The sequence below is a fragment of the Sciurus carolinensis genome, chromosome 14 (genome assembly GCF_902686445.1).
Source record: "Sciurus carolinensis chromosome 14, mSciCar1.2, whole genome shotgun sequence".
In the NCBI taxonomy this organism is placed as follows: domain Eukaryota; kingdom Metazoa; phylum Chordata; class Mammalia; order Rodentia; family Sciuridae; genus Sciurus; species Sciurus carolinensis.
The window spans coordinates 22,883,056-22,910,459 of record NC_062226.1 but is presented as its reverse complement, the minus strand read 5'-3'; the positions used below and the strand labels follow the sequence as shown (position 1 = coordinate 22,910,459).

Below are 27,404 nucleotides of genomic sequence, written 5' to 3'. Positions count from 1 at the left end.
AACAGATAACCAAAAAGATCCTAGTTCTGTGGATTATGGACTATGTTGTCAACATAAGTGATATGTTGTCAAAATATTTTTAATTAATTAATTCAATAACTCAGTGTGAAAAGGCTTCACTGAGAAATCAGAATCCAAATAGACCTTAGTGTTCTATTTGCTTGTCTGTTGGCTTCTTGACCTATAAAATTGGATCACATTTTGCTTAAAAGTAGGAAATCACCAGCACACCTGTACTAGGTGAATAAACTGAGTACTGAACCCTTCCTGTCCCAAGCCACAGATTCAATATCTCTGACTCTGGGTTTGTTGTTTTTAATGAAATCAATGTGGATCAGTGGCAGAGCACTTGCCTCACATGTGTGAGGCACTGAGTTCGATCCTCAGCACCACATAGAAATAAATGAATAAAATAAGGTCCACCAATAACTAAAAGAAAATTAGAAAAAAGAAAGAAATCAAGTATTGGCAGTGTTTAGCAGAGTCTGGTCCTTTGTGTGCACTTGGTAAGTGTTGGCTATAGAAATTCCCACCGTTTTTTTGTTTTTCTCTTAAACTGATAAAATGTTGGATTATCACAAGTTGGCTCAAGTTATCGTTTGACAGAAAAAGCTGCGAAGGTTCTTCTTTGATTCCATCTGACTTTCCTTTGGCCAAAATCCATCCTTTCTGGCATCTTCTTCCTCTCACTCATGCAGTTTCTCCTGGCTCTTTTTAAAGTCGGTTTTATTTCCTGAGTGGATTTGTGCCCTTCCTCTAACAACTTTAATGACCTCATTTCCCACATTCGCCTCTAATTGAGGCAGCATTTTAGTATGTCATTGCCCTGATAGTTCATAAAGTTTCCATTAACTCATTGTAGGAAAGAATGAAGTTGATTCATACTAGAGGCTTTTGGAACATAAAAAGATACATTTTCAGCGTAGTGACTTTAAGATCTTATGAATTATAGAAGATTAGTATGCAACAATTGATGTGATTATTTCAGTGAAAGCTAAATAAGAATATGAACACATTCAGACACATTGAATATGTACCTGGATTCAGTTTTTCCTTGAACTTATGGAATACTTCAGAATGAATGCTATTTATTGACATGAAATTCTACGAAGAGTTTTCCTCATCAAGAAATCAAATATAAGCCCCTGTACTCTAAAAACAATGCTAATTATTTAGATCACTATCTTCATAGGTATTTTTAAAAAAACTGTTTTAACATTGGACTAGAGAAAATCATCACCTATCTCAATTGGTTGGAATCCAACAGGTCTTGCTTTGACACTTTTTGAATTATGCCTATCAGTAAAACTAAACACTGCCTTCTTTCTTCCTAACATTTCAATGATAATGTTCATTGCTTTAACAGTTAATATATGCTAGAGATTTTATTAAAACTTGGCAGTACTGCTGGGCATGGTGGCTTGCACCTGTGATCCTGGTGACTCTAGAGGCTGAGGCAGGAGGATCTCAAGTTTGAGGTCAGTGACTGGAACCTAGTGAGATCTGGTCTCTAAATAAATAAATAAATAAATAAATAAATAAATAAGACTGGGGCTGCAGCTCAGTAGTAAGCAACAAACAACCCTGGTTCCATTCCCAGTACCAAAAACAAACAAATAAAAAACTTGCTAATACTGGGAGCTCATGTATTAGAAGTTCCTCTAAGAGCAGGTAAGATAATCATTTTAGCTCACACATCTATTTCTACCTATTAAAATAGCCAAATATGTGACATCTCAGTATAGTTTCTGGAACCTAGTAAGGATTTAATAAATCACATCTACTCTAATTATAATTACTTTCAAAACATAAAGATTGCAGCAATTCCCTTTGGACTCTGGAAGTTCCGAAAGGTTGACTTCCACTTGAGGAAACAGTTGGCAGTCCTTCAAGATAGAATGCACACATGACCTATTTAGAGGAAGGGCAAGCTCACAACTGGAGAAAAAGCAGTAGAGAAATGACTGGAAGGACCCAAAAGTGCTTGGCAGGGGTGAGGGTCAAAGGTGAGGCTGGGCATTAATCAGTCAGGGCAGATGAACATATGCATGTGTCACATAGTAACTCTGCAAATAGCCTTGTGGTGGCTGCTTTGAATCAGAGTTTCACAATGCCATCTGATGCTGTGCTACACTTAGTGCCGATGGGCATAGCAGGAAAAGACAGGGCTTTGCCACTGAGAGCTCCTAACAAGGACAAACATGCCAGGCATGCTAACACACTGTACCCGGTGTGTCATAACAAACAGGAAAGAGGCACCTACTCCAGGGGAAGTAAAGCTCCCTTTCCAAATGACTCCCGGATCTCTGGGAGGGCAATGTAAAGGTATTCTACCCTTCCGTCTTATCTCAAGAAGATTCCAACTGTAACATACAGAGTCTTTCTGCAAGGATAAGCAGGGAGATGGCTAGCATTTTTAAATGTACCGTAGATGCTAAAAGCTTTACAAGGACTATTACATTTAATCATTGCTAACAGCCTGTGGGGAAGGTCCTGTATTGCGTAATATTAGGAAAACAGGAAAGAAGAAAGGATGGCTAACCTACACAAGGCCACACAGAGAGTAGAGCCTAAGAAACTGAGTCACACTGAATGCTGTCTCTCCTGCTGATGAACAGCACAGGCCTGTGTGACGCTGTCAAGCGTTATATCAGAATGGAAGAGAGGGAAGATGCTAGAATACCATAAATGAAGGAGAGAATGTGAGAGAGAAGAGAGAGAGAAAGAGAGAACGAAGGAAAGACTATGAGCAGAGAAAGAGGGAGAGAGGAGAGAAAGAGACAGAGAGAAGCTTTGACACATTTAGCAGAGAAAGGAAAGGAGTTTAAAAAGGGAGCAATTGTTTTAAAAATATCAACAGTATTAGAATGTGAACGAGAAGGGAGATTTGAACACACAGTGAGAAGGTAATGTGTAGTCGAGACTGCACAGGGTGTCTTCAGGGACCTGGTGGGATGATCGACTTTGCACAGAGGGTGACCACATGTCCTGGTTTTCCCAGGACAGTTCTGGTTACACCTGTTGTTCTGGAATAATTATTAATAGAGTCCTCCTTTCACTTTCAAAACTGTCTAGGCTTCCACGATAAATTATATGGTTACTTTTCTTGGAAAGGAAGAGAATGTTCTTCCCTGTAATAGAAAGAAAGGAAAGGGGAGTATTTTCCAGTATGAATCAGATCATAAATTGGGTGAATGGAATTTGAGAAAACTCTGGTCTCCTGGTCTTCATTTCCTTGAGGAGGTAGAAAGTAAGGTTATCCTCCGAAAATGCTTTTGTAAGGGGGCCCGGGTGGGGGTAAGGAGGGTGGAAAGGTTTTAAAATAGCTGCCGGAAGGGAGGGATGACTCACAAGGGAAATCAGAACTGCCGAGCTGCGTGAAGGTTTCAGTGGAGAACGGGGCAGGGTGGAGCCTATGGAGTGGTATCAATCTGCACATTGATGGGTCTCCCACCCACCATCGCTCAGCTCCACAGGTGAAGTTCAGAGAGAGTAGAAAGTTAAATTTAAGTGCAGGACATAAATGTGGGAGTTTTGCCAGGCAGGAAAATATTGCAGAAGAGATTGAAGAGATAAATCATGGAATCTTTATGTACCAACTAAGCCTAGCATTTAATATCCAAATATCAAATATACCAAGATTAAACACTATAGTTTCTGCAAACACCTAGAAATGCTGGGTTAGCCATATTACTCACATGAATAAAAATGTAAATCTCCAAAAGCAGAAATGGATAAGACTTAAACCAAACTTTAAAATGCACACAGATTTGTCCCAGTTTAATTTCTGTTAACTTGTCTAAAGAAAAATTTTTCACAATTATATATGCAAGACTATTTATTACAAAGCTGTTTATCACAGTAATAAATCAAAAAGAGTTTAACTTTGTATCAGTAGGAGATTGTGTGATGAAATTCCAGTCAGACATGAACAAGAATGAAATAAATCTGTAGGTAATATCTTCTAAAAATATCTACCACGTACGCAATGGGCATCTATTTCCTACCTCTGAGCTATAGTTTTCCTCTCTATAAAAACAAAGATAAAAGCAGCACTTACATCTTGGGTCTCTGTAATTATTAGTCAGTATAGGCACATACAAAATACTATATAATTGTTTGTGTTTTATTTACTTCATTTAATAAGTACTTGTATAGTGCTTACCATGTACATGATACTCTTCCAAGTGCTTTAGAAATATTAATTCATTAGCAATATGCTGTGTTCATAAGTGAAAAGTAAGTTACAAGTGCAATGTATGGTAGAGAGTAGAGTGCATGTATATCAAACTCAGCAGTCACTCTCTCTGCATATAGATTGCATGAGAGCTAACTTTTATTTTTACTTTTCACATAGCTCTATGCTTTTGAAGCTTTATGATTAGGAACAACTAATATACCTATTTATGCTTTCAAAAAGCATTTCTTCCCAATATGTACAATTTGGATAAAGTTCCATAAACCTTTCTTTTCATTGGTGTGACAAGGTATTTTTGCAGATCTTTCACTCCCTTCCTCTCCAAGACAAACCCAGAGATGGGAAAAGTCCTGTCAAAGGCAATTGATCCCTATGCTGATTAGGTATTCATGGCACTTGGCTGTCAGCTGAAGAATACCGGGGTGGAGGTCTGATGAAGAGAATGTGGAACACACTATTTCCTTAGGAAATGAACCAAAGCATAGAGACAGTCAGAATGAGGCCTGTGGAGGAAATGAACGGAGTCATCCAGATGGAGAAAGGGAATGGGGGAGTCAGAGAACTGATGAATGGATTTTCTATCAATTTGACTCTTTTTTTCTTACTTATGGGCAGAAATCTGGCCTTTATGATTTTAGAGTGATTTGCAGGATCCACCATGAACATTTGGTTTGGGTTCTGATTTCTCTATGAACATTTTCCACACTCTGTTAGGTGCTATTGACTTAGAGCAGAAAGGGAAAATTAATAGAAACAAAAGTTCTCAGAGAAGTGAAGCACTGTCAGGTGAGACCTCCATAGATACAGTGATTGGCAGGGAAGTTTCTATTGTTTCCCACACTCTACAGTCACGTGGGATGCAGAAAAGGTTTTCAGTCTCATAGCTGTGGAGGCGGTTCTTGTGGAAAGGTCTCAGGGACCTCTGGGACAACGGGCATTAGAATAGGTTTCATGGCAGGATGGAACCAGGGGACATCTTTTTGTCTGATATCACCAGAGAAATCTAGATAATATATTTCACATATTCTAAGTTGACAATTTTTTTTTCTTATTTTACCATACCTGGGTTGCAACATAGAATCATTGGCTTCTTACAGTCACCATTGGCTGATTTTTTCATTTCTTTGATTTACATTTTAATGCCTCTGAAATTGAGACTTGTCTCACAGCTGCTAAAGGCCATTATACCTGTTTTGTGGCTTTTACCTTCTATCTGAGATAATTTCTCAGCTGTCTCCAAATACGGGAATAAATATACAATGATAAAACTAATGAATCCGCCATATTGCCTCACAAGGCCTTCTTATTTTTGACTGGAAATGTCATTTCTGCTTATGGTCATTGGTGTAGAATGATTCCATGTAGACTTTCAGTAGAATGATTCCGTGTAGCCTTTTCTCCCTCAGAAAATTATATCAACTACATAATACCTTTGTTAGGTTGAAAACAGTCTGAGTGACTTTCCAGAGCCTCATGGAAGAAATTTTCTCCCAAGGGTCAGTCTTGCTTGTTTCTCTACTCTGCTCCACAATTTACTTTGGGGTGGGGGGTGTATCCGAAGAATGAACCACAGCATTTTCTTTATACATCTGGAACAGTTTTCTCCGGAGCACCCTGAAAGGCCAGGAAGTAATAAACTCAGTGGCCAGTGGAGATGACAATGACATATGCTCACTTGAACAGTAGGGCTGGCCTTTCAAGGAGAGGTTGTCATTGTGGTCACTTTGGATAACTCTCAAGTGCCATATTGACTTTATGTTCCCTTGCTTGACCAGCAGCATATTCTCCTTTTAAAAATATATGTTTAAAGACTAGTAATACCATAGAAATTAAAATAACCTAACTCTTGTTTTTATATCCAGATGGGTCTTTGTTTTTTCAATTAATGGAAAAGACCCATTGACAATGTACAAATAATATAATTCTTTTTCTTTCCTTGTGTTCTTTGGCTTAACTATGATGACCCAACTTATCTGAACATGGAGCTGACTACATTCTATGAATATCACACTCAGATAAATCCTGTTTTGTGTATAAAAACTGATGGAGTAGAGAGTGCTCGAGACCCAAATTGAAATAAGTGGATTTGGAGTGTAACCAGCTCCCTGCTAATTGCATTTTCCATTATTACCTTGTTTGCCCTGAGAGTTTTAATCCATTAAGACCAAGACTGGGAAGCTGGAGCCAAGAAAGGACTGCAGCAGTGTAACCAGTAGGGACATGTGGCTTGGCATCAATACTGCTCAGGGAGGATCTGAAGGCAGGACAGCAATGAGAACAGTCCTTCTAGGTAGAGCCGTTGCAGGTTCCCTAATGTCTGCAGGATGCCCCATCTCCACTGGGCTTTGAAAAGCAGCATCCTGTCTCCACACCTGGGTGAGGCGCTTTGAGGAGGGGGGAAGGCAAACCCCAGGAACAATGTAAGTGGCCTCAGTGCACCAGTTGCTGTCACTCAACAGGGCACCTGAGTGCCATCCATGTGGTTTCTTTCCAGTGTGAAGGTCTTTACCCTGTACCTTAGGGCTGACCTAATCTCATCAGAAACAATTTCTTTGGATTTTTTTTTTAACTTTTGCAAATATATATGCAGCATGTAAGTGTAATTCCAAAAGACCCCCCAAAATTCATATCTGCCTATCTGTCCTATTTTTTATCTATCTATCTATCTATCTATCTATCTATCAATCAATCATCTATCTTCTCCCAGAAGCAGAGGTCAATAGATATAAGAGATCAGTGCCATTTTCAAAATGTTAGCCTTCTGGCTGCCTTTGTTTTTTATTTTTATTTAATTTTTTTATTTTTACAGACTTCATTTTCATTGTACACAAATGGGGTACAATTTTTCATTTCTATGGTTGCACACAATATAGTTTCACACCATTCATGTAATTATACATATACATATATAGGTACTATTGTCTGTCTCATTCTACTATCTTTCCTTCTCTCACCCCCTCTGCCCCATTTTTCTCTATACCATCCAAAGTTCCTTCATTCTTCTCTCTGCCCCTACCCCACTACCCCACCTTGTTATGTATTGTCATCCACTTATCAGAAAAAATATTCAGTCTTTGGTTTTTTGGGCTTGGCCTATTTTACTTAGCATGATATTCTCCAACTCCATCCATTTACCAGCAAACACCATAATTTTATTCTTGTTGATGGCTGAGTTATATTCCATTGTTTCTTTATCCATTCATCAATTGAAGGGCATCTTGGTTGGTTCCACAAATTGTGAATTAAGCAGCTATAAACATTGATGTGGCTGCATTACTGTAGTATGCTGATTTTAAGTCATTGGGGTATAAACTGAGGAGTGGGATAACTGGGTCAAATGGTGGGTCCATTCCAAGTTTTTTGAGGAATCTCCAAATTGCTTTCCAGAGTGGCTGCACCAATTTGCAACCCCACCAGCAATGGATGAGTGTGCCTTTTTCCCCACATCCACGCCAACACTTATTATTGCTTGTGTTCTTGATAATAGCCATTCTAATTGGAGTTAGATGAAATCTTAGGGTGGTTTTAATTTGCATTTCTGTCCTAGAGATCACATTTTTCCTGTTGCACCTACAAAAGTGGAAGCGATCTTGTAATGTTTACACCACATTTGATTTGCTTTTTCCTTTGTTTATGCTGCAGCTCTTAATATGACAAATGCCACAGAGAGAGGTATTTAAAACCCCAACGTGTGCTGTGCTTTCGATGATTGCAGTTTTCACAAATTTGCAGTGGTCCTGTTCCCGGCATCAATCCTACCTGTTTGATGCCACTAACAGGTTTGATTTGCTGTCATGAATACATTGTGTATTTTAAAACCAAACCAAACCAAAAAAAAAAAAAAAAAAAAAAGTTGTAAGCCTTTGATGTCCCTGGGGGCCATCATTGGGTAAATTAAATCTGCATGATTTAATAGGGTGCATGCTGTGAAAGAAGAGTTTGACCCATTGATTTTGACTTTAGGGGAAATTATTTGTGATTTCATCTAAAATGTTTTGTGGGACACTTAGGGGAAAAGGTTAAAGTGGTTCTTTCTCTGAGGAGTTGTCATAGGCTGTGCGCAGTGGCGCATGCCTATAATCCCAACAGCTTGGGAGGCTGAAATAGGAGGACCGAGAGTTCAAAGACAGCCTCAGCAATTTAGTGAGGGCCTAAGCAACTCAGCAAGGCCCAGGCAACTCAGCGAGGCCCAAGCAACTCAGCGAGGCCCAAGCAACTCAGCGAGGCCCCTGTCTCTAAATAAAATACAAAAAGGGCTGGGGATGAGGCTCAGTGGTTGAGTGCCCCTGGGTTCAATCCCCAGTACCAAAAAACAAACAAACAAAAAAAAACAAGAGTAGTTCTTCAGGGGAAAAATAATAATTATAGCATGCCAGATAATGCTTCAAGTCAAAGAACAACTAGGCCCTCTTAAATTGCAATGTTGAAAACAATATGCTTAAAAATATTTAAATTGTTTGGTAGAATGTTGGTATGATATCACTTGAAATGAAAAGTTAGTATAACCTGAAGCAGGAGTACTCTAATTGGAGTAAGTTTTAATTTTATTTTTCACGTATTACAATGAGATACACAGGTTCTAAAGTCCATCCACAGAAAGGGAAAATTTCTTTCTCTTTAATGAACTAATTCATCCAAAGAAGGTGTATTGAACTGTATTCCAGGCACTGTGTGACACAGAAAAAGTCATACCTTCCTCACTGGGCTTGATTTAAGAATGTAAACTTAAAATTCATGTATTTGGATTCATGCTAAGGTATCGTGGAAAAATAACTAGCATTCAATAGCAATATGGAATTCAAATAATTTTACATTCAATTGCTTCCTTTAGTTATCAATACTTAACTTTGAGATTTTAATTAGTATATTTATTTCCGTGAATGATAATCTACACAGTCATGAGTTTTGAAGAAAACTTAATGTGTTGATGAACAACCCAGGTTCTAGATTCTCAAGAGAACTTCATGGGCTCTGGAGTCTAGAACAAACAGCTTGAGTTGAAATCCTGACTCTACTGCTTGCGGCTGGGGTAACTTCCAGCAGGTTACTTAATCTCTCTGTGCTCAGTTTCCCCACTTATAAAGCAAGGCTAGTAATACTATCTACCTCATACATTATAGTTAGATAAATTTAGATAATATATTGATAGCTCTCGCAAGAGTGATTTTCACACAGACATCACTCATTGTTATTTCTAGGGCTAATCTACTTTCTGTGTCACAGAAACCATGATGTAAGCACTTGTGAAGACAGTTATAGCTCTTTCTGCATGTATCGTCTTTACCTTTGAGGTAGAAGCAATCAAGTTCAATGACAAAATCTGAATTTTGATCTAAAATGGAATTCATTTGTATTAACTCTCTCTCAGAAGAGTAACCATAAGGCTTAAGTCTAGGACAGATCTTCAAAATCATGTAGTTCAATTTCTTATTTTGCAAATAAGGAAACTTGAGACCAGAAAAATCATTACTTTGCCCAAGTCAGCAAAGGAACTTGGATGTCTTGATTCCTAGGCATCTTCCAGGACCCATTTTGAGTTTTTCCTTTTGTAATATAATGTTGGGTAGATCAATACTCTTCAGAGATGGGTGAGACCTGGGTGTCAATCCAGACTGTGCCACTTACCAGTTACATGAGGTTGGAGAGTTTACTTACCTCTGCAAATCTATTTCCTCATTCAGGAGATGGAGGCAATGGTACTTAGTGCCTTGAGTTCTTTAAATGGCCTGGGATAGCAGACACAGTGTCTACACAGTTTCTCTTTGACAAATGGCTGTTGTCAGTATTATTGTCCGTTGTTTGCATTGTTCTAAAGCTGGATGACTTCTACCCAGAGACTTCTGCTGGTTAAGCTTCTCAAATTTCATCAATAGAATGTCAACATTACCAACTGCTCATCTGATTTCCAAAGAACATAAATCTACCCTCAATCAGCAATGCTTTGTACCTGCATTCTTGGTACTTGTCAGAGATTATAACTTTGGTTTGGCCCCACTTGATGAGAGATGTGGGAGGCTTAGCTGAGGATCTGTGTGAAGATGGTCTTTCAGAGTAAACTGGTTGGAGGCTATTCAGGGACAACCCATCCCAAAAGATCAATGGATAAATAAAAGACACAACAGGATGAAAGTGGAAGCAACTTCAGTGTGTATCCTGAACCTTATATTTTATTCACCACAGAAATAGATTTTTGCCAAACATCTTGTTGGAAATATTGATCATTCTCTCACTTATTGTTTCCAAGTAAATTCCAAGTGGGAAATCACTTTAAAAATTTAGTGCCTGGTAAGAGTAAATGTTCTTTTATGAGAAACTGGCATTCTCCTATCTTCCTTACTTTATATTTCACCTTATCTGGCGTGTGTCTCAGAATCCAGTTTGAAACTTAGTCATAGTATCTGTTTCCACTAAACAGGCTGAAGCTGCCTTCTCTCTTATGTTAATATGTTGTTTTTTCATGGTCATGTCATTGATTATACTCACTTCAGAACCTCTATAGGAAGAGATAGAAATAACTGATTTGTTGGATTAATGGAATTCTTCTCTCAAGTGGTTTTTAAACATCAGTGCATACTAGAAGAAATTTTAGATCCTCTTAAAAGACATAGCTTCAGGGTGAGTTTTCCAGAGATTCAGATTTAGTAGGTCTGTATTAGTGCTTTTTAATAACACCCCAAATCATCCATCATGTAGGTAATCCATGAACCATACTTTGAGAAACCTTGACTTGATGATTTCTACTTGGAATTCCTTTATTCCAGAGGAATCTTAAAGATCTAAGTAGAAAGTTAGCTTCTTGGCATATAGCAAGATATAAATGTTAGGATAGTTTCAAATTTATTTGTTTGTTGAATGTCTACTCTATTCCTTGTAATGAGGTAACTCCTAAAGACGTAGAGAAAAATAAGATATGTATTAGTTTTCCATTACTATGACAAAATACCTGAGATATTGAACTTAAAAGAAGAAAAGGTTTATTTTGGTTCATGGTTTCAGAGCTGTCAGCCCATGGTCACTTGGTGTCTTGCCTTGGGCAATACATTACATAATGGAGGAAGCATGTGGAAGAGGGGGACTATTTACCTCATGGTGGCTGAGAGACACAGAGAAACCCAGGAAGGGCCTAGGGTCCCAAGAGCCTGTTCAAGGGCATGTCCCCAGTGATCTAATTTCCTCCTAGCAGGCAACACCTTTAAAAGGTTCCACCACCTCCCAAGATTGTCACAGGCTGGCAAACAAGTCTTTGGAAAATGGGCATTTGGGGCACATTTGAGATCCAAACTACAGTAACATAGTTCTTAAAAAGTTTTCAAATTTAGTGAAGAAGATGGACGGGCAAGTAAGTAGTTACAATAATTAAAGTGCAATCTATTTGCAGTGATAGAGGATTGTGTCGGGTATGCACATAGAAAGGGGAGACAGTGAGAGGCTGGGAAAGCTTGAGAGAGGCAGGGCCCAACAGAGCTTTGACTGATGAAGAGGAAGTCCTGGAGTAGATCATCTCCCAATGAGAGAGGAAAAAGAAAAGAGGGAAAATACAAATTTATCCTATATGCACAGCTGGACACTGACTCATAACCAGGGAGTAAGAGAAGGACTAGAGAATACTAGAGAATTTGGGACAGTCTCTATTAGTGGTCCTATACAAGCCACAGTGACCTGTTTGACTCACAGGCTTACACTGAGATTCTCTTTGAACATAATTCAAATCCTCTCTTGGACATGATTTTTAGATGGGTAGATGGCTGCCATTGCCTCAGCATGGGAACCTACAGCTTGGGACATGTGGCCCTGTTTGGCATTCAGAATTCTATGGCCACAGCAATGATCCCAATCCAAGTCAATTTAGGAAACCAGGACACTATTGTGGGATTTCAGATGAAGGAGATTATGGCTCCTATTTCTTTTTCCAGCTAAAATTTTTAGCTGACTATTAAAAAAACTCTTTATAAAATTCAACTTATTTGATGACTGTCAAAATGGGGTAAATGCCATTTGAAAGTCAGCTATGATTTTAACAAGTGTATCGTTGTTGTGTAAGATAAGGAAACTGGGTAAATGTACATAAAACCATCTATACTATCTTCACAACTTTTTTGTAAATCTGAAATTATTTCAGAATAAAATTGTTTTTAAAAGGGAAACTAAGGAAGACTTCTGTCCTAGTATTTAGGCCATCTGGCTTCTCATCCATCACAATTAGGAGATGAATTTTTTTTTAACGAATGAATAAAGTGAATCAGCAAAGTCCAACTTTTTATTAACTGATGGTTAAACTCTCAATATATCTCCAGAACCAGTTGAACTAGAATATTCTCAATAGCTGCACTCTCTGCACATAAGATTGAAATAAAAGCCAGTGAACTTCATGAGTCTCTTGTCTGATTTACTTGGTAAACACTTCTTGCTGACACTCATTAGTCACCACCCCTATTTACAAGTTAGAAAAATGTTTTTCTCTCAAAGCCCACAGAAATGTTCCCACCCTAAGCCACTTTAGAGAATCATGATATCATGGAGGCAGGCAGCCCTGCCTTTGAGGACGGGGAAAGAGTCATTGAATGAGGATGATGTGTATGTTTTTGAAGGAGCTTGCCTTCAGATTCCTTCAGATTCCTTCAGAGATGGAGCCGCAGAGGGTAAACAGCCTCACGCATTGCTGGGCTTCAAAGGGGACAGAAATGTAAACAGTGGCAGCACCCAGGATCCAGTGTCCTTGCTTTAGCTACCAAGAGTCAGGGAAGGGAAACGAGGTATTTGTTTAGGTCTGACATTATTACTGCCAGATTTTCTATTAATGATGGAAAACAAAAGTAGAATCTGTTCAGAAACAAAAGGACCACAGATCCTCAGTATTACTTTTCCACCATCCCTGGACCCATTTTTTAAAGTAAAAGATAAAAAGCATTTAAATGACTCAATTTGTTCTTTATAGCGCTTGTCTACTAACAGGCATCTCCAGTTCAGGAATTCATTAAAAATACAGTGCTGGATATGATAGTCTGTTTAAGAACACATCCAATCAAACCACGTAGATTAGTGTTCATGTTTTGGTAACATGGCTAAAGGATGAATTTCTCTTTTTAAAAGTGATTCCTCTTAGATAAATCAGTTTAAGAATGGAGTTAAGCATATGCATTGAACATCCAGGAAAAAAGTACTCAATGGGATTAATATCCAGAATGCCACCAGCTAACACAGGTTTTATAAAATAAAAATAAAATAAAATAAAATAAAAATAAAGCCTGCTCCTTTTGATGTCATTGAAGGAACAGCCTTCATGAGTCAAAAAGATGTCCTAGAGATCAAAATAGCTCCAGGAAAAAAAAAAAGAAAAAGAAAAAGAAACTAGAAGACCTTGACTCCTGTGCTTTGGAGCTTTGTGTTAGGTGCTACATTAACTCCTTTCTACAAATCCTATCATCTAATCTTCCCCATAGTTCTATGAGTTGGAAGTTAATGACATTTTCCAGAGGGAGAAGCTGAAGTTCAGAGAAGTTAAGCAGCAACCCCGATGAAACAGCTAGTGAACAATGAAGTAAGGATGAAAATTTAGATCTACCACCTGCATTTATTTCTAAGGCTATTAAATAAAATTGCAAGGAAATTATCCCTTTAATAAGATTTGGATTTCCCAGTTTCTGAGTGTGTCCTTAGAAAAAGCCCTGGAATGGAGTTCTCGCCACATCAGATGATCAGAGAGTCCCCTAAGATATTGACTGTGAGGAAAATCATAAACAACTTAATGAAAATGGCAGTATGAAAATTAAAAAAAAAACTTCAAGAGACACTATTTTATAAAAGTCAAAAAACCAGAGTGTTTCATAGGAATGGAATATAATTTTTACATTTCTTAGGTGTAAATTTAGTTTAGGTCTTTATATTTCTCCTGAAAACTGATTTCTATTATTTGTTTGAATTAAACATTCTTCTTATTTTCATTGTGTGCTTTGTTATCATGCTATTTCTTTGCTTGTTTTTTAAAAATTTCCTTTCTGCTCTCTGGTGGATTCATTATGTTTTTAATTCTCCACTTTACTCCACCCCACACTTTCCTGATTTTGATACATACTTCTTACTCTTTATAGGAATTTTCACAAGTCATCTTTATCTTTAATGCTATCACCAAGTGAATTCTAACAAAGTAATGAAAAGCTCAGAAAATTTAAATTTGAAAAGTGTACTTAGAGGAAAGAACAACTTAAACTACGGAAAATATTTATAGCTTTCTATTTTGGGAAGTTACTTTGTATCATTTATAAACCTTCTATTTTAATTTCCTATTTCAATAAAGTTATTGTGTGCCAAAAGACTAAATTATATTTAGAATTACAGGCAAGAGTAAATTAAACTGTTATTTTTTTACCTTCATTTATGTTTTTTCATTATTTAGAGAATGCATTTTGGTTTCTGCAATCAAATCCATGTAAATAGGTCTCTACATATTTAATACAGTCAATCACCTGTATACAAATGGAAAATAATTAATTTTAAAGTTTCTAGACCAATATGGCTGCTAATTTCAGTACAATGTCAGCTTAACGAGGTAAACTGGGATCCTTTTTCCAAAGTTGACAACAAAGTTATAGTTTCCAAAAATTCAAATTCAAATAAAAATCGTATGTACATATATATTCACACATATATGTATATATGTGTACATATGATATTTATTCAGAAGACCAGTGATAGCAGTAACAGCTTTCCCAGGTTCTGCAGTCATTTGAACAAAATTTTGGAGACATCCAGCCCACTCCTTTTTGAAAGGGTGTGGGGAGTAAAACAAAACCAAAAAACAGAAAAAGCAAAGTTTTGCTTCTATTATGATACCTGGCACCATTTTTTTATTAGTTTCTCAATCATCACCTGAAAAGAAAAATTCTAAAGTAGCATCATTAAAAACAGTTCTGATAAAGCATGGTCACTACTACAACCTTTATTGATGTTTTTTAAAAATTGTGACCTTCCCTTTTGAATGTTGGTTTTCTCATCTAAAATAGGTCATTTTCCCTTCACCTTGGACAATCACAATAAACTCTCACTAAGCTTCTAATTGGCAAAAATCTAGCATTGTGTCTATAGTTTTATTTTATAATGTCTTCTTTTAATTCTACCAGTCAGGGCTTTCTGTATTTCAAAATTATATTATTAAGTGCATACATATTAATTATTGTTGTCATTCCTCCTTTTTGGATTGCATTTTAAACTTTGGGCAATGTTTTTTTCATCCCTACTGATGTTTTTCTCATAAATCATGTTTTGTCTGATATTAATATTGTTACCACACTTTACTTTTGCTTGTTGTTGTCTCATTGTTTGGTATTCTTGGATCCCTTTCTTTCCAGCCTTTCTGCTACTCTGTAAGCATAATAGAACTTGAACTTTTATATAAGACTTTATTTGAGTAAAGCTTAGGTCTTTATATTTATTCTGAAAACTTATTTATTTGTTGAATTAGAGCATTATATTTTTTATTATGCTAATTCTTTTCTCTGCTTATTTTTATAGTCCTTTTCAGTTTTCTGGTGGATTGACAAGTTTTCTTTTTCATTCTCTATTTTGCCTCATCCCATCAACACTTGGATCTTGAAATTATAGATCACAATGCTATATTTTGATGATTGTTTTTTAATATGCAGGTAATTCTAATGAAGTTCAAATCACATCTCTGAACTTCTAAACTAAGGCAAAAATCTTATTCTTTAACATCCCATCTAACATCACCTCTTCCACACCCTGCCATCTTCCTTAAGAATTATTCAAAATTTTACTTACCTCGAAAAATCAAATAGCTTTATAGTTCATAGTTAAATGAAGCTTCTTCTTTTTCTTCTGTTTTCAATTTCTTATTTCTAAAATATGTTTTTTTTTTTTTTGGTTCTTTCAGTGACAATCTTTGGGTAACAGACTGTCTTTTATGGTTGAAAATATCATTAATTTACCCTGATAATTCAGATGATCATTGAAATCAAAGTTGGTAAATACTTTCATGGGCATTATCCTATGGCTTCCTGCAATTACTGATGAGGAATTTTCTGTCATTCTAACTATAATTCTTTGTTTGGTAATCTGGTTGTTCTTTCTGGTAACTTGCATGTTTTTTCTCTTTACCTTTGGTAACCAGTATTTTTATTATAATTCGTCATAGTGCCTGTATTAGTTATCTATCACTATGTAATAAATTATAAGTAACTTAATAACTAAAAACAACAATGGACAATGATCACTTCATTTCTGTGAGTCAGGACTTCCAGAGAAGCTCTGTTGGGCCACTCTCTGGATCACATTTATAGTCAAGGTGTTGACCATTTCTTCAGTCATCTGGAAGAAGCTTGACTGGTCTGGAGGGTCCAGCTCATAAGTTGTTGCAAGTTGATGCTGGCAGGTGAAAAGCCTCCATTTCCTCCCCAGGTAAGTCCCTCCACGGACAACTTGAGTGTCCTCACAAGATGGTATCTTTCTTGTCTTAGCCCTTGCCTGAGATCTAATAAATATGAGGAGGAATCAGTAATATTTTTATAACCTAGCCTCAGAAGCCACAAACAGTAATCTCTGCCACATTGTATTTGTCAAAAATGAGTCACTAAATCCAATCCACCTCTAAAGAGAAAAATTAGACTCCCACTTTTCCAAGGGAGGATTTGTGGACACATTTCAAAACCACAACAGTGTCAAATTATTTTTATTTATCCTACTATGCACTCATTTCCACAGTGGTTTACAGCCCCACTGCCACTTGGAAACACTTGGCAGTTTTCAAAGTACTTCTGTAAAATAAAGATCCTCAGGCCCCAGACAAAAAATTTTTGAGTCAGCATTCGAAATCATTTTGCCAGCACTTTTTTGATTCAGCATTACAAGTGATTCTGATGAATTCCAAGTTTTAAAAGCCACTACTCTAATGCATCCAGGTGTTCAAATATTTCTTGAAGTATGGAAAATCTCAACTGTTCTCTCTTCAAATATTGCTTCTTGGCCCTTCTCCTTCTTCTCTACCTCTCACATACCTGTAAGAATATAGTTGAGCCTCCAAGTCTGCTTTCTCATCCCTTAGTTAATGGTCCTTACTTTTTTCCTCTTTGCAGTGAGTGCTGTGTAACTTCATAATATCATCATCTTTTTTACTGATTCTTCTGCTGACCTTGGCCAACTCAAGTTTATCATATCTTTAGTATGTGTGTATTTTTAAGTTTAGTTATTATATTTTTAATTTCTAGCATTTCTCCATTCTTTTTCAGGATTACTTGGTTGTATTTCAATTTTGACTTTTTGCTCTTAATTTCTTGTTCTTTTTGTTAAACAAGTGTTATTTTTTAATTTTTTTATTTGTACAGACTGCATTTTGATTCATTGCACACAAATGGGGTACATCATTTCGTTTCTATGGTTGTGCACAATGTAGATTCATACCATTCATGTAATCATACATGTGCATAGGGTAATGATGTTTTCAATTTTTTGTTTCTTATATTTTTCTTTCCCAATGGCTTTAGTTTCTTCCAGATGAACTAATTTCCCAATTGCTTCATTAAATTTCTTAGCACTTGTTTTCCTAGTGTACTTTGAAGTTATCATTTGCCCCTATACATTATCTTCTCTCTGAAATAATTTTTCCCATTTCCAGTAATTTGGGGGAAGTCTTTTAGGAAGTCTTCCAGTTCCTTCATTCCAATGAGGTGTTATGAGTTCTGACCCCCAATCTGTCACATTCTGAGTTGAACCCAGATCCAGTCGCCAAGGGAGCTAGAAGCGTGACACACATTGAGCGACAGTGCCAAGATTGTTTCCTGAGCCTTTCACAGATGAGGCTGTTTCGCTCTTGCCCTTTGGTTTCAAGCAGTGAACCAAAGTCACCAGTCCCCCACCCCAGCTGGTGCACTGCCAGAGAGATCAGACTTTAGCCCCTGCTCCCTGTTCAGAGAACCTCAACTCAGGAGTCCCTGCTTATCTATTGTATTTTGCCTGCTTCTTATTCACTGAGATATTCATTTTTGTTTTGAACATAGATTTGTCTTTTTTGGTAACAAAGAATCATAACTTTTCTATTATTGCTGTGTACTTTTTCTAGCTAGATGACTTCATTGTGAATTCATGGTACCATCTTGATTAATAGTTTTCATGATATAATTATTATATATAATTAAGTAAATTCTACCAAGTAGAATATGTAAGAAATTAAAATGTGTGTTATTATTTGAAAGAAGTCAAAAGTATCAGTATTTAAAGATATTTTTATCCATCGAGAAAACACAGGAGTATTGCTCCAAAGCTACTTTAACTAACATGATAATCCAATACTATTTATAAATAAAACACACTCATGTACACACAGATAATTTTCTTACATAGCAGAAATACCCCGTTATAAATTAATTGTAGCATGACTTTTAACCAGGCAACCTAGATCCAGAGTCCATTTTCTTAACCTTTACATTATATGTTACTACATGATTTATTACTTATATTGACTTGATCCTAAGCTTTTTAAAATTTAACCTAATTTAATTTTTATTTGTTCTTTTTAGTTATACATGACAGTTGAATGTATTTTGACATATTATATATATATATATATATATATATATATATATATGGAGTACAACTTCCCATTCTTGTGGTTGTACATGATGCGGAGTTACACTGGTAGTATATTCATATATGAACACAGGAAAGTTATGTCCAGTTCATTCTACTGTCTTTTCCATTCCCACCCCACCTCCCTTCTCTCCATTCCCCACTACCCAATCTGGTGGTGAACCTCCATTCCTCCTCAGTCCCCCACCTGCAGGCCTATTTTGAGTCAGCATCCACATATCAGAGAGAACAATCACCTTTAGTATTTTGGGGATTGACTTATTTCACTTAGCATGATAGTCTCATTCCATTCATTTATCTTATTGGCAAATACCATAATTTCATTCTTCTTTATGGTTGAGAAATATTCTATTGTGTGTGTGTGTATGTATATATCACATTTTTAAAATCCATTTATCTGTTGAAGAGCACCTAGGTTGGTTCCATAGTCTAGCTATTGTGAATTGAGCTGCTATAAACATTGATGTGGCTGTGTCACTATAGTACGCTGATTTTAAGTCCTTTGGGTATATGCTGAGGAGTGGGATAACAGGGTCAAGTGGTGGTTCCATTCCAAGTTTTCTGAAGAATCTCCATACTGCTTTCCATAGTGGTTGCACCAATTTGCAATCCTGCTAGAAATATATGAGTGTATCTTTTTCCCTACATTCTCACCAGCATTTATTGTTACTTGTATTTTTGATAATTGCCATTCAAACTGGAGTGGAATGAAATTTCTGTAGTTTTAATTGCATATCTCTAACTGCTAGAGACATTGAACATTTTTTCTTATATTTGTTGATCAGTTGTATTTCTTCTTCTGTGAAGTGTCTGTTTAGTTTCTTTGCCAATTTATTGATTGGGTTATTTGGGAGGGTTTTTTGATGTTAAGTTTTTTGAGTTCTTTATATATCCTGGAGATTAATGCTCTATCTGAGATACAGTTGACAAAGATTTTCTTCCATTCCATAGGCTCTCTCTTCATGTTATTGTTTCCTTTGCTGTGAAGAAGCTTTTTAGTTTCATACAATCCCATTTATTGATTCTTGACTTTTTTCTTGTGCTTTAGGAGTCTTGTTGAGGAATTTGGTTCCTAAGCCTACATAATGGAGATTTGGGCCTATTTTTTCTTCTAGAAGATTAGGAGTCTCTGATCTAATGCCTAAGTCCTTGTTGATTCTAATCATTGGGATAAGAAATGGACTAGTACACCTGGAAACTCTGAAATTCTCATGTTCAAAGGAGCACTTTCATACATATCTCAAATTCTTTCCCTTCATGATTTCAGCATTCAACTATTGCTCAAGCTTTTCCAAAACACCCTTTCAAGGTAGAGCTAACCATGTCATATTTGACTTCACCTCCAAGTTCTCTTTACTTTATTTGCATATTTTTCCTCATGATAATTTCATTACCAGAAAGAGGAGGTTCCAATGCCATCCAATAAAGAGCAAAGAATGTTCAATATCAACTTTCTCTGAGACCTCCACCCTATGTAGCCAAATTCCTATTATTTTCTTGGCTCTTCTCACTTTTGTGGCCAAAAGAATGTAGACCTTTTCACAGTTCTGCCTGGTTTCCCTCTGGTTTTGTTTCATTCTTTCCACCAGCTCTGCCTGACCTGTATGATTTTATCAAATGTATTCTTTTTATTTCTGTCAGGAAATCTTGATGACTTTCCTTCCTCCTATATAACAGTAGATATACCCTCCAAATTTCTTCACCATTCAACTAATAGAGTGAACTGAATAAAAATAACTCATTCTCTCATTCTTAGAATTACATCTCACACATACACATACACAGTCAAATTAGGGAAGAAAGTTCATAAGAGCAAAATATGTAAAAATGAGTGTTGTATATTCTGATTTCCAGTAGATGCTCCTGGAATCCTAGGGCAGAGACTTTACTCTGGGAGTCCCACCAGACCAGACTCAGCCACCCACCACCTCAATAATTTGATTAGAGGGATCAGTAGTGGTGAAGTAGAATGGGAATTTATTTAGTATGACCATACCGGGAAGAATAAGGGATGGGGAGGACCCGCATCCCAATCCTTGTCTGTGGGGTACTGACAAGAGCTTCAGGATTATACAGAGGAAGGACAAAAGCAGGGTGCAATAAGGATGTATAGTCAAGCAGTCTTGGCCATGGTCAAGCAGCCTTGGCCAAACTGTGGTCTCTCTGATCATTATGTCAGGTTGGAGTCTATAGAGTCCTGTTGGTACCAGGGAAATCATTTCTACTTGAGGGGGCAATTTGGTTTCTATCATGAGGTGATCTGCTAAGGCTCCTAGAACCTGAGATAAGTTGAGGAGAAATGATTCAGGGAAAGAACAAACCAGAGAAGCAGAATATAATCAGTCAGGACAAAGATTGGGTCCTCCTTTAAATCCCCAATTTTAAAGGAGCCCCTACAGCATTAGATTCAAATTTCACACAGTTGAATTTGGGTAGCTAGACTTTAATAAAAGCAAAATGAATAAAAACGACTGTTGGATATTCATGGTTTTCAATAGAAATAAGAAGCTACATATATTATATAATTGCAAATAAAAACTTATGCAAATTTATATTAACAGGAGTTAAGCATTTAGAAAGAATCTTGCTATTCTTGGAATTTGTTAAGACTTTTCATTTGTGTTGATTTTAATTTTGAATACCACAAAATAAGAGAAAATGGTAAGTTCAAAAATGAGCAATCAGAATGGGGAACTGTTGAGTTTGGAAACATGAAAATGTTTGCTGAATTTTTTTTCTTTTTGTCCAGTGAATAGAAAAAATAGGCCTTGTGGGTGGTAATTTCAAGGAAACTGGTTTGGGTTTGGTTTGATTCAGAGAATAATATTTTTTTAACAGAGTAGATCAAAATGGGTTGCTATAATGATGCTGAGTGTCCTATAAATAAAAGTATTCAAGAAAATGATGGATCACTCCTTAACTCAAATCTTGAAGTAAAATGAGGAGATTATATTAATTAAAGTGGTCATTTGAGTCTCTATTCTAATTGTCCTACTGGACAATCTCAAGAAAGCAGAAGGGAAACACATTATAAATCCAAATGTAATAGAACTTAAAAAAAATAAGTATTTTCTTTTTCTGCAAAAGACCATGTGATACTTTAGGAGGAAAAAACAACAATGAAATTATGATACTGAGCCCAGTATAGTTCTAACACTAACTCCCTAAAGAAGATTAAAATCAACTTGGAAGACAAGACCAGTGCATGGCATACAAAGCACTTAAATGAAAATTTAACAAGAAATGGAAAAAAAAGAGCATGAAGCAGAAATTTTTTAAATTGGTAAGTGGTAAGATAATGTCAGAATTCAGGAGAAATCGCAGTAGGCTAGACAATCTGGACACACTGAAAATTAAGACTCCAATTTGACCTTGAAATGACCAACAAGATGACACATTGAATGTGTTTACCCAGGTTTAAAGAGATTTTATGAATTTTTCTTCCATAATTTCCCCTAATTTAAAGTAAACTCAATTGTGTGTGCATGCGTGTATATGTGTGTATATTAATGCACAAGCATGATTATGTATTAAGATGCATATTTGCATTTATGCATAGAAAGAAATTTTGACCATTTATACGTGCAAGTTAAATTTCTGGTAGAACAGAGTTTCCTATTAATAACCAACAAATCCTAGACATTCTTTCATCTCCTACATTGTTTCTATTGATCCGCGGTAGAGGAAATAAGTGTATTCTTTCAAAACTTCACTGCTTCCAATACAAAAAAAAAAATTAAGCAAAATGAACAATTGTAACAACAATAACACCAAAGTGAAAAATATCAAAGGGAAATCACATTTTTTACAACTGGGCCTATGCTTAAAGCATATAGTTCAAAAGTAGTCCAGTAAAAGATGAATGGAGCAACTTTAAAAGGAGACTCAGAATTGATCTGCACTTGCCCTAGAAACCTGAAAAAAGGAGGGTAGGAGAAGAAAATGACAAGTGAAGAAGATTTTCAAAATTCACTGTTGCTCTTTAGTTTGACTAGAGTAAAATTTTGGAATTGTAATAGCTATGGAATAAAAATACTTAATATACACAGGAGTCCCATGGCCAGCCAACCATTCATAAATATTTACTTGACTGGTGGAGGAAAGAAAAAAAAGACAAAAGAAAAAGTTTTCTTCCAATTTTGGAAAAAAGTACATTGTTCCAAGTAACTAGAAAGCCTGCCCAGCCCAAAATCATTCAAATACAATTTTTGAGGCTTCATCTGACCCAACTATTGGACCTTCATTTGCTTTTTCTGATTAAGGTCTATGATACAAACAGTCCCTCTGCTAGTTTCAAGTGTCCAGATGGAAACCTAAGATTCAATCCCTAAGTTTCACCAGGCACTCAAGGGTATGTTGCAAAAATCCAGTTTCTTCATTTAGAGGTTCATTTGACAGAGAACCTCCAAACTTCCTTTTAGCCATATATATATATTCATAATTAAGAAGTTTTAAGTAGTCTTTGACTTGAACATTTGAAGAAATAAAACTAGAATGTGCCACTGACTTCGTTAGTGGAGGTAGTAGGGCAAGTTCAGAGTAAAATTGAATTGAGAAATCATAAGTTCATTTAAATTTAAGGAGATGGGTTGTTAAGTCTAAAAATGATCTCCATGGGGTGCTAAGTTAGAGCAGAAGACTCCACCTCTGAAAAGAGGGATGAGTTCCTGACTCTACATCTGCAACCAGCCTCAGTTTCTTGGTCTCAAAACTGGACTGGGTAATATCAATTAAGCACCATCACAGAGATGGTGAGAGTTCAGAGACAATGAAGGATATGTGTGAGATCTCCATAATCCCTGAAGATCTATCAAGTGTAGTCCTGTTATTTAAAGCCATTAGAATAGCATCACTAATTTTTACTTATAAAAAATATTACAGTCAGCTGATCATTAAGAAAGATCTAAATTGACATGAACAAATAAATCTTCAGGAAAGAAAAAAAGAACTCCATGGGGGGTCTTCATCTGATATAATAAACATTTGGGAACAATTAATTTGATTTTTGTTTTCTCTCATTTAGGGTTTTGTAAAGTGTACAGATTCTCAACCCTTCATATTCAACTTAGACATTTTTACATTTTCCTTTGAGAGAGCTTCACTGGCAGGTCCCCAGAGGTCTTGATTGGCTCCTCTCAGCTCTCTGAGCAGCCTCTGGGAGTTAGATCAGTTGCCGATCTCTGTTGGTGGTAGGCTCTGGTTGTCCAGAAAACCCCTAATCTTCTGTTTACCACAACATGAGTCTATTGCCATAGAAATGATAGCTGAGATCCTAGATTCAACATCACTGACTTCATAACAGGGCCTGGTAAGAGGAGAAGCCAAGCTACAAGGGGGAACAGAATTTCTGAGAATAGTGGTACTCTGTTGCCTTGAAAGAAAGAGTCATTGTTTGCATTAAGATAAAAATGCATGAATGAGCTATGCTCTTGGGTATGCTGTAGTTTATTTTCTGTACAATACTGCCTGACTAAAAGGAGTAATTTGGAATCTTATATAACAGTTTGCTTTCAGAAAGGCCAGCAGCTCCCTCCACTGCAGTCAGTTCTTATTGAAATAAGAAGCAAGCAGTTTTGTAATGACTCACGTTGCACAAATGGATGTTCTGGGGTCAAAGATTTCCCTTTTCATGATGTATTGTTTTGTTTGTGTGTTCATTGTGTGTGTTTGTTGTGTCTTGTTTCTATTAATAGAAGAAAGCGAACCTGACCAGGATACTAAAGGTATTTTTTAAAATTATTTCTGTGCTGCTGCTTTTTAAATGAAAGGCTCTTTTGAATTCAGTTTTTATCCCTGACCTTACAAACTCCTCTAAGTGCCCTTATTCTGTCAAAAAACAACAAACAACCAACAGGGAATATCAAGTCACAGCATGTAATAGTGTCAGTCGATGGTCTGCTCTGTTATGTGATCAGCTTATTGGCCATTTACATTTCTTAAGACTCAGGTCAACAGAAATATTTAAATTGCGTGTTCCAAACTCTAGAAACAAAATGAAATGAAGTCAATCAGCACAAAAATATAAATCTCACGCAGGTTGGAACAGAAAGTTACCCTTTCACTAAAAGACCTCTTTTCTGAGTGAATGGGTGGGGCTAAAATTTTGGAGAGATGTTGAAATGTCATGGTCAGCTTAGGCTTTATTGTCATGCTTTCAACAGGATGAGAAATATTATGCAATTGCTCCAAATCAATAAAAAATATTTCATTTTAATTGCACACAGACATGTATTTTTTTTGTGGAATATGTTTAGAAGAAAGTCACTAAAAATCAGATTTGTAGAACAAGAATTGTCCATCACTAAGTACCTTGTATTCTGAGTAAGCCCCATGCTTAGTGCTCTTCTGACCTAAACTTTGATGCTTTGGGGGTGAACTTCACGAGTTCTCCTATAGTACAGTTTGACTTAGTACCTCTTTATCTTAGAGTCACAAATAAGATACAGGTTGATTCTCCCTTATATAAAATGATGGGGATGGCAAGTATTTTAGATTTCAGTTTTTCAGATTTTGAAATATTTGCATAGACATTGCCAGTTGAGCACCCCAAATCCAAAAATCTAAAATCCAAAGTGCTCCAAATTTGAAACTTTTTGAAAATGATGTCAGTGCTCAAAACGTTTCAGATTTCAGAGAATTTAAGATTTTAGATTTTTGGATTAGGCAGGCTCAACCTGTATCTGAAATGTTTTCCTCTTTATAAATACCAGTTTTTTTAGAAAGAAATTCACCTTGGTTCTATGTGATTTGGGGAAGAGTGAGAGTTAATTTTTTTTCCAAACTTGTTCTGATCAGTTTTTGCTGATTTGAATCAGGTAAAAACCTCTTTAAAGGAAGCTAGAAAATAAGAAAGAAAAGAGTAAGAAAAAGTAAAATTCATGTATGCTAATCTTATATTTTGAACTAATTGCTCAGAATTGGAAATTGATCAGAGACTTAGGTATTCCTCCGACACTGCTCCCTGACCAAGAAAAGAGAGATATACATACACACACACATACTGCTCAGGCCATACTGCTTATTTCAGGCCGTACTGCTAATTTCAGGGCAGCTTAGAAAATGCAGGAGGAAGTGGAGACACATGGAGAGAGAATACTGATTAAGTACAATTTTGAATATAGGATTCTCAATATGCAGGCAGTTCTGCAAATCTGCCCAAGAAAAGTAAAGCCCAAATTTGTCATGGACAAATTCCCTAAGAGAAAACTCAGGAATAAATATATTGTCTGTGTCTATCTTCCTTTTTGCAGAGGAACAATAACTTGCGTACCTATAAGAAAATGAATGGGAAAGAAGGATAAATACAGGAAGAAGAGCTTGATACTTTTTTCCTTAAAAATCCATATCAAAACATTATAAACATTTTCCAAAATACTAAGAAATTTTATGCCCTTTCTAGTAAGCAGTTGACTTGTTTATGTAACAAAAACCCTGACATATTTTATTTCCTACAAATAAATTACAAAATAAGAATATTTAATGCACATTTTATTAGATGAGAAACTTACCACCACATTACATTTTAAATTGATGACTTAGAATGTATTTTTAGTTTGTGGCTACCACTATAATACTGGGATTTACTCCTGAACTACAGTCAAGTTTATTATTGCAGGTGTTTTGTTATTGAGGGACATTAGTCTGGCATTTGTTTTTAATTGCAACTGACTCTGTTGTTCCCAGTGGTCTTAAATGTGTTGGAATTTCTTTCACCAACCCTTCACCTTTCATAGTTAGAACTGAAAACAAATATAGATGTGTAAAAGTCTATCGGCTTGGGGCTGGGATTGTGGCTTAGTGATAGGGAGCTTGTCTGGCATGTGTGGAGCACTGGGTTTGATTCTCAGCATCACATATAAATAAATATAATAGTGGTTCATCAACAACTAAAAAAAATGCTAAAAAAAAAAAAAAAGAAAGAAAGAAAATCAAGCTTTCTACTTCACCTAAAAACTAGCCTAACATAACCACAACTTATTTTCTTGTCCTTCTCAACCTCTCCCCAACCTTCTCCATTTCAGTCCTAGTTGTTGGATGGAGAACTCTGGCCTGATGAACTTGCTAGCTATCAAATGTCATCAACTATATGCAGGATAGCTGGGAGAATGATGGTCCAAAAAGGGGCTGAGACGCACACACATGTACACGTCCCTTCCCACAATCTCACCAGATAAGTCATTCACTCGTTCATCCATTCATTTGGCAAATACCCATGGAGGGTTTGGAGACAGATATACAGGTATACCAGTCAGCCTGTCCTTGTGATGCTGACATTCCAGGGAAAGAGACTGCCAACCAGTAAATGCATGGATTAGCAGTGATGAAGTAGTGCTAAGGACTGAGGAAAAAGGAACCAGGGTGAGGGGATGAAGAAAGGAGGCATTAGATAAAGAGATATTTGAAACCCTGAAGACGTTTAGACCACACTTTGAGAACAGAGGAAAACTGAAAGGAAGGGTTGAAGATAACTTTTAATACTGGGAGAAATGGACTGAGTGTCTATTTGATCTTTTGGAGAGAATGTTAGAGTGCAGGAGAAACCAGCTTCCCTTTAATCCCTGGTTTCTTTCTTCTTTTACCACTTTTCCATTAACAATGAGACCCAGGATCA

At 36.4% G+C, this 27,404-nt stretch overlaps 1 protein-coding gene across 3 annotated transcripts in view; it reads left to right on the top strand.

Moving 5' to 3' along the window:
• Positions 1–27,404, top strand: part of Musk (muscle associated receptor tyrosine kinase) — a 109,427-nt gene that overhangs the window by 23,819 nt on the left and 58,204 nt on the right. Inside the window, exon 6 of one of the 3 annotated variants that reach the window (XM_047524973.1) lies at positions 24,487–24,516. The exons of the other annotated variants lie outside the window; for them this stretch is intronic. Coding sequence (XP_047380929.1) covers positions 24,487–24,516 — 30 coding nt within the window. The remainder of the gene's footprint in view (positions 1–24,486; positions 24,517–27,404) is intronic. 3 annotated transcript variants of the gene reach the window in all.